The sequence below is a fragment of the Seriola lalandi genome, unplaced genomic scaffold (genome assembly GCF_002814215.2).
Source record: "Seriola lalandi dorsalis isolate HSWRI2012SDOR001 ecotype SW California unplaced genomic scaffold, Sedor1 jcf7180002054517, whole genome shotgun sequence".
NCBI classification, from domain to species: domain Eukaryota; kingdom Metazoa; phylum Chordata; class Actinopteri; order Carangiformes; family Carangidae; genus Seriola; species Seriola lalandi.
This window is the reverse complement of record NW_019525070.1, coordinates 1,119,737-1,127,169: the sequence shown is the minus strand read 5'-3', so window position 1 is coordinate 1,127,169 and position 7,433 is coordinate 1,119,737. Positions and strand designations below refer to the sequence as shown.

Genomic DNA, 7,433 nt, shown 5'->3' with positions numbered 1-7,433 from the left:
ATAAAGTCAATATAGCCTAATTAGTTCAAGGCCAATTAACAACATATTCATCGTGCACTTGGCTTATATTTTTGATAGTTGAATGAACTAAAGAAATGTAAAAATATATTTATGTTCGTATGACAAGTAGTCTCTTTCTTGCTCAATAAAAAGAAAGATTTATGTTGACATGACAAAAACACAAAACTACAACATGTGTGCATGCTATTGTCAAGATGGCAGCTTCTATCAGTTTCCTGCAGAACTTGCAACTGACTGAGTTAATAATGGTAAGTGAAATTCATTTTAAGTAAAATGTTTCTCAAAATTGCATTGTGAAGAGCTGCCTAAAATGTCTTGTGGTTTTCATAAGGATGCCAGAATCCACCTCAGGCCAGTACCACACCTTATTGTCCCCCCACAACCAAGAAATGGTAAGTCATGAACATGACCACATCACATACATACTGTATATGGGCTGAAACTACTTTCAAAATGATTTTGAGCTCGTAAAGTGATGTTCACAAATGATTCCAAAGTTTATAGTTGTAAATCAACCTTTGTAAACCTGTAAAATAAATCTGCAAGAGAAGTGTGTAAGGTGTACTCATAACTTTGATGTTAATATAGGCCTACTGTACCTAAAGTTTTTATGTGGAAGCCGTTTCTACTTTTAAATTGAGTGGGCAAATTCATATTTACAGAATATGACAAGCATGTACTGTGAGTAATTTGATTGGCATATGCATCCTGTTCTCTGCATCTGTGTGAAGCTACAGCCCAGGTCCGCAACTCAAAGTAGCTTTTCCAGAAGACTGTTCGGGAGAAGGGCTATAAATTGAGCTGGATGCCTTTGCGCATGTGTGTGTGTGTGTGTGTGCACGCACATACATTCAAGTATCCTCATTTGACACCACCACGTCTGTCTGAAAGAAAACCTCTTCTCAGGCAACGGTGGTCTCTATGGTTACAGGAAGGGTAGAAGTGAGAGAGGAGGTGGAAAGGACTGGGTGTTCTGAGGCTGTGATAGGGAGAGAAAAGGAGGTGAGGTGGGGATTTATACAGACCCTCATTGCTGCCTCCTCTTCACACTCAAAAACAACCTCCGGTGTGTTCTGTGAACCCCTCGACTGTCGCCTCTCGCCAATCAGTCGACCAGGTGGGTTAGGGTTAGTGCACTGAAGAATTTGACATTAATGTGACAGGTTGCTCTCAGACATTAGCATCACTGGATATCTCTTCCTTAATTCATCCTATCCTCACACATACAAACACGTGCTCAGAGTACCCATTGCTGAGACAGAGCATTCCTGGCAGACGCATCACTGTCTGGCAGATTCCCTTGTCACCATGGAAACCCAGCATCAGGTCAGGAATAGTTGCTCCTACACTGTTTCAGTGCACACTCAGCATCAGAGCAGCACATGGATCAGCTCTCATTGGTCATAACTGCCAATTAGGATGCAGACATAAAACAAACATAGTTCCAGCTATGTGATTACACTCTCTATAACCTGACCAGTTATGCAAGAACTTCTGACAGTGAGGATTATTGTATAACCTATGTGCTCACTTGGCACACACGGACGCAGATTCCAGATCTCATTTTATCCGGATGTTTCCGTCAGTGCATTGCAGTCGATTTCAACATGTTCCAGTGTTCGTCACAGGCTGAGCGGAGGGCCCTGCATGAATAACACTCCACTGCTGACCAGCTGCTCTTCTGGGACAGCTGCACTGACCCCAAGGCCCCCCCTGCTGCCAAAACACGCAAACACACACACACATACTCACACTCAACTGGACACACAGGAATGTTTCTCACCCAGCTCCAGCACCCCAACTCTGCAGCACAGTGACTTCTCTGCATGCTTGCATTGTTTTAAATGTTTAAAGACATGCATGTGTGTGAGAGCAGGTGTGTATTTGCATGTGTCAGACGGACTCCTCCACTTTTCTAGCACCTCCTTGCCAGTCCGGTGGGGAGCGATGACTCAAGCATAAATGAGTCTTTATCTATCTCTCTCTCTTGCATTGACCCGGCAGAGCCGAAGCGCTTCTCCCCACTGAGTGTACCTTCCTGTGCACTTGATGGTAAAAGTCATCAATAATGACTCAGCACTCACCAGTGCTGTAATATATGAGTTTTTTTGTTGGTTTTTATAGAGAGAGCTGGGTAGGCTGCTTGTTGATTTGCTCTGGACAGAGAACAGAAGTGAAGTCAGAGAGGAATGTTTGGCCTTCAGGATATAATGTGCGTCTTCTCAATCTGTTGCAGGAGCCAAATCTCCCCCACAGTGAAGGACGTTTTTTTTTTTTTTAAACAAGTTAATGTTGGTTCAACTCTGGTTTGTGGGGCTGATGATTCTGGGGCCAAGAGGCTGGGGTTACTGTTGAAAGTATCATTACATTGAGGTGTATTAAGGTCAAAATTGGGGGTAGAATACCAGCCTGTCAAAGTGGGCAACGCCTCACGTGTCAACTGCATATTAGTTAAGGAAAGGGTTAATGTTTATTTAAGGGCTGGTATTGGGGAAAGTAGGAGTCTGAATAAAGTCTTTTCAAAGATAGAAGATGTGTGTATGGAGTCAACACATGACTCAGCAGTGTTAATACCAATTCAACCCAAGCACGACTACAAGATCACGCATACAGAATCAGGTGATTGTTCCTCTGTCAGCTAGCAGGACTCCCTCTCTTTCTCTTTCTCTCTCTCTCCCTCCCTCTCTCCAAATATGACTCTGTTTCCCTTCACAGTGGAGCCCCACACCTCTGACATGCCTGCTTTAGACGGCTAAAACCCTACAGGAGGAGAGAGTGAGAGCAAAGCCACTGGTCACGTTTCCAAATCAAATTCTTCAGTGAAAAGTTTAACCCTAAATGTAACTCGGTGTGAGAGCTGAGTGTGTTTGTGAGCAGACCTTGAACAAAGAGTTCTGTTGGCCGACAGAGAGGCAGAGGAGAGGGCTGGGTTTGCTCTCCAGACTGCAAACGATCCGACAGGACCGGGATCGGAAGCAAACAAGGCAGCAGCAGGCTCGGTAAGAAAATCTTTAATATATACAGCTACAGGCATTTTTTTTTTTTTTTTTTTGGAGCGAAAGCGTCGTTAAATCTGAGCAGATTTTACACAACAGGAAAGATAATGATCATGTATGGGGAGTGAATTCCCCAACCATCATCAGAGTTGTTTATAACCTCGCAGCCTCGGATCAAATAAGTTAATTGAGTGATTTTTACATAATGGCTCTTTATGAAAGTCAAAGACTGAAGCAGAAGGGGGTGAACTTTTTTTTTTTTTAAGCTTTGCTTTCTCTGCAAATCCCTTTAGGACCTTAGTGGTTGCAGTCCTTTTTCACAAATCAAATCACTCACAGTTGTAGTGATGCGATGGATGCAGTGTTTAAGGTTGGCTGCGCGGGCAGTTGTCCGAGGTTTTCCACTGAAACGTCAGATGCACCTCAGTGTTTGGTCACCGGTTATTTCGGAGCCTGTGATCCTCCCGGCCATGCGTCCTGACGTCAATTTATAAGGACCTAGCGGTGCAGAGCCGGGGCGGCGGGCAGATAACACGAGCTGAAGGAAAGAAAGAAAGAAAGAAAGAAAGAAAGAAAGAAAGAAAGAAAGAAAGAAAGAAAGAAAGAGAAGCCGGGCCATGTTGATCTGATATTCTCCATTAATTGCTGAGAATTCTGGTAGGATTTTCTTTATTTCCTTCTTCCTTTGCTTTCTTTTCCTTACCTTTTTATTTCACATCGCCCTCGATCTCGTGTAAGGCTATGCTTTTGAACCTTCTCGTTTTCACAGTATGGGCTAATTTTGAACATATCTCAGATTTATAACCCAGTGGTTGGTGTCAATTATGAATATGAATTATAGATTTAAATAGGCGGGCTTTAAGATTTTGGGTTTCATACTGTAACAGCGCACTGGCATGTCTTTGTCTGTAGCAGCATGTAATAATGTTACAGATGTAACGAGGCTTTTTCTTCGTCTGTTGAGCTCTCTCTGTCAAACAGAGGCTTACCTCATCCTGTTCAGAGGAAGTGTCTCCTCTGTCTGACAGGTTGTGTGTTTCTGCCCTGCCGGTTTGGAGGCAGATCGATCGGTATGATCAGCAATCCGTTTTATTTATTCCACGAAAAATCTCACATTTTCAAAATAAGTGCATGTGAAATGAATTATTCCAAGAGAAGTCCTTTTCATGAAGCGGATGAAGGGGATTCCTCTGCACTCTACCTGACTTTACATCAGCACAGCAACCACATCCCCATAGCAACAGTTAGTAAAACCAGCACTCTGTGTTCCCATCTCCATCTATAACTGAACAGACTTCACAGTAAAGCCCCGAAGGGGAGTACTTGAGCAGGCTGTGCATTGTCAGGACATATATAGTCTGAGCATCCGCCTAGGAGGAGTGATTATAAGACCCTAACAGTCAGCCCTCTGTCTCACTAGTGACTGACCACGGCCAGAGTTGAATAGGAGGTGTGGGGTCCCAGTCCCGAGTGTATGCCTGTGCACAGCGATGGGGAAGGACTACTACAAGACCCTGGGCATCCCCAAGGGTTCCAATGAGGAGGAGATCAAGAAGGCCTACCGACGCATGGCGCTCCGCTTCCACCCTGACAAGAACAAGGACGCCAACGCAGAGGAGAAGTTCAAGGAAATTGCAGAGGCCTACGAGGTTCTCAGCGACCCCAAGAAGAGGGTCGTCTATGATCAGCTGGGAGAGGAAGGTGAGGAGGAGGGGGAGAGGGGGGTGTCAGCGTCTGAGTTTGATCCTATCTGTATCGGTGTGTCTGTATAGGATCACGGAGTGAAAGCAGTCAGAGTGCAGGCAGAGCAGGCCTCAGCGCCCTGTTAGTGAAGCCTTGTTAAACAGGCGTTATGATGGATTAAGATGTTATTGAAATAGCTCAGGAACAGACTCAGTACCTAATATCACAGTGGAGGACTCAGGTGGGCTTCAGTCACCGAAGTAATAATGCTGTGTCTCTTCCATGTTTTCATGTTTCTGTTTATGTACAGGAACGTGTGTGTGACTGGTAAGTGTCAACAACACTTACCAGCTCTAATACCTTACAGTCTACCTCAGCTGCTAGTGTAGTGTGTTTATAACTGTGTGTGTGTGTGTGTGTGTGTGTGTGTGTATGTGTGTGTGTTCGTGTGCGCGTGTGTGTGTTAGCACAGTGTGTGTGTGTGTGTGTGTGTTAGCTGACAGACAGATGGCTTAAGATCATGATGTGGTTGAGATATGAATAGCAGCGACTGCTGTAGTTTGCATTTGTGGGTGTTTTGTGCATGTGTCTCTGTTGGAAAGGTGTGTGTGTGTTAGTGTGTGTATTTGTGTGAATGTGTTGGATGGAGTGACCTGATATTTCATGAGTTGCTCCACCACCAGCACTGTTGGAAGATCAGTGATGCTGTGGGATTTTTCCTGCCCACGTGGGCTCCACTCTTCTCTCTGCTGTTACCCACACTCTGTCCTCTCTGAACGAGGTCCTGCGTCTGGTATCTGAGTTCATATGAATGTTTGTTTTCAGCGTGTTGTGGGTGTTTGAGTGTGTGCATGTGGATATGAGGCCTCACATTCTTCTCTCTCTCTTTTCCCTCTCAGGTTTGAAGACAGGAGGCAGCAGCTCTTCAGGTGCTCCTGGCAGCTCGACGTACCACTACACCTTCCACGGAGACCCCCATGCCACCTTTGCCTCCTTCTTTGGCGGCTCCAACCCCTTCGACATGTTTTTTGGCTCCAACCGCAGCCACAACCGCTCCAATGGTTTCCCGTTCCACAATGATCACAGCAATGACGCTGAGCAGGACATGGACATGGATGAGGATGACCCCTTCGCTCACTTCGGAAGACAGTTTGGCTTTCCGGGTGGGATGAACAACGGCTTCCCGGGAGAGGGCCGCAGGAGGAGGGGGGTGCCGTCAGAGCGCCTGGGGACTGGCCGAAAGCAGCAAGACCCTCCGGTGGTCCACGAGCTGAAGGTCTCGCTGGAAGAGATCTTCCACGGCTGCACCAAGCGCATGAAGATCACCCGCCGCAGGCTGAACCCGGACGGGCGGAGCATGAGGACGGAGGACAAGATCCTCAACATTGTCATCAAGAAGGGCTGGAAGGAAGGGACCAAGATCACCTTCCCTAAGGAGGGGGATGAGACCCCTGAGAACATTCCTGCCGACATAGCCTTTGTACTTAAAGACAAAGGGCACATCCACTTCAAGAGAGACGGTTCCAATATCATTTATAACTGCAAGATCAGTCTGAAAGAGGTGCGTCTGCCCATTTTCACCTAACCTCTCTCTCTTCTGCTGTCTGCCTTTCTATCTATCTTCAGTCCTTTCTGCATGTAGACGAGCGGCTAATGCTGCTGAGGTTGGGAGTTTGATTCCCAGTGCAGCAAACCAGGCAGAAATTTAATGCATTCATGGAGCTGCAAAGTTTTGGGTGAATTTCTATTTCACTGCTCTTCTTCATATCATTCTTGTTACTCACCATGGGCAAACAGTGGATGAGATGAGGAGGTGTGACTGTAATTTAAGGGTAGGATTATGTCCTGGGTGGGTGGTCATACTAAACATATTGAGTGAGTGTGTGCGTGCGTGCGTGTGTGTGTGGCTGGAGGGCAAGATCAGTGGAAGCAGAGAGTCTCTGTCACTGCAGTTTGAGCGAAGCAGCAAGAATGTGGTGTCCTTGTGTGACCGACATAGAGCCATCGTCCTCACTTGTTCTGCACTGCTGTATAAATGATACATATACATAAACACACATGCAGGCAGGCCCGCGTAAAGCTACACACAGGCCTAAGCATACATGCAAGCATACACACTCTTGCATCTTCAAGCGTATTTGCAAACACACTTAAGGATGGGTTGTAGTGTGACAGTGGTGACAATCCAGAATGCTATTACTGTGACTGGCAGGACATTTAATTAGCCGCTCCTACGAGGGCAACGGGTCCAGCACAGCTCCGCTCCGTCTGTGAATTACACAGGCTTTAATATTTCTAATAGCACTGCCACTCACTGGCCTGCTCTCCACATGGTCGATTAATGGCAGGTGTTCTCAAAGAGTTGGAGATGTCAAGGGAAAGTTGTTTGTACTCATCTGAAGCCAATTCTGAACGGTTTTGCTCTAAAAGCAGCACCGACTGCGAAACAAGTACACAGCACAAACATGAAGACAGCCTAGTTAATAAGAGCACATTAGAGTTTGTTGAGTCGCATTTAGCAGGAGATGGTACTTGATCAAACCTGCACAGTGATTACGTTTGCACTGCAGAACTCCCACAGCTAAAACCCTGCGCTCTTACAGCAGCCAGATAAGAGACTTAAGTGATGCAGCCAAAGACGGGATGGGGGAGAGAAGTGAAGATGTGGATGAGGGTGGGGAGTGTGTGTGTGTGTGTGTGTGTGTGGTGGGGGGGTATGTGGGGACACAGACA

At 46.1% G+C, this 7,433-nt stretch overlaps 1 protein-coding gene across 2 annotated transcripts in view; it reads left to right on the top strand.

The window, feature by feature from the left end:
* The first annotated feature begins 2,741 nt into the window (after positions 1-2,741).
* dnajb5 (DnaJ heat shock protein family (Hsp40) member B5) overlaps positions 2,742-7,433 on the top strand; it is a 10,653-nt gene continuing 5,961 nt past the window's right edge. The window contains exons 1-3 of one of the 2 annotated variants that reach the window (XM_023413513.2): positions 2,742-3,020; positions 4,438-4,718; positions 5,600-6,261. In XM_023413513.2, coding sequence (XP_023269281.1) covers positions 4,508-4,718; positions 5,600-6,261 — 873 coding nt within the window. In that variant the 5' untranslated portion in view covers positions 2,742-3,020; positions 4,438-4,507. Of the gene's footprint in view, positions 3,021-3,342; positions 3,675-4,437; positions 4,719-5,599; positions 6,262-7,433 lie in introns of those variants that run through there. The other variant, XM_023413512.2, reaches the window with a different exon arrangement.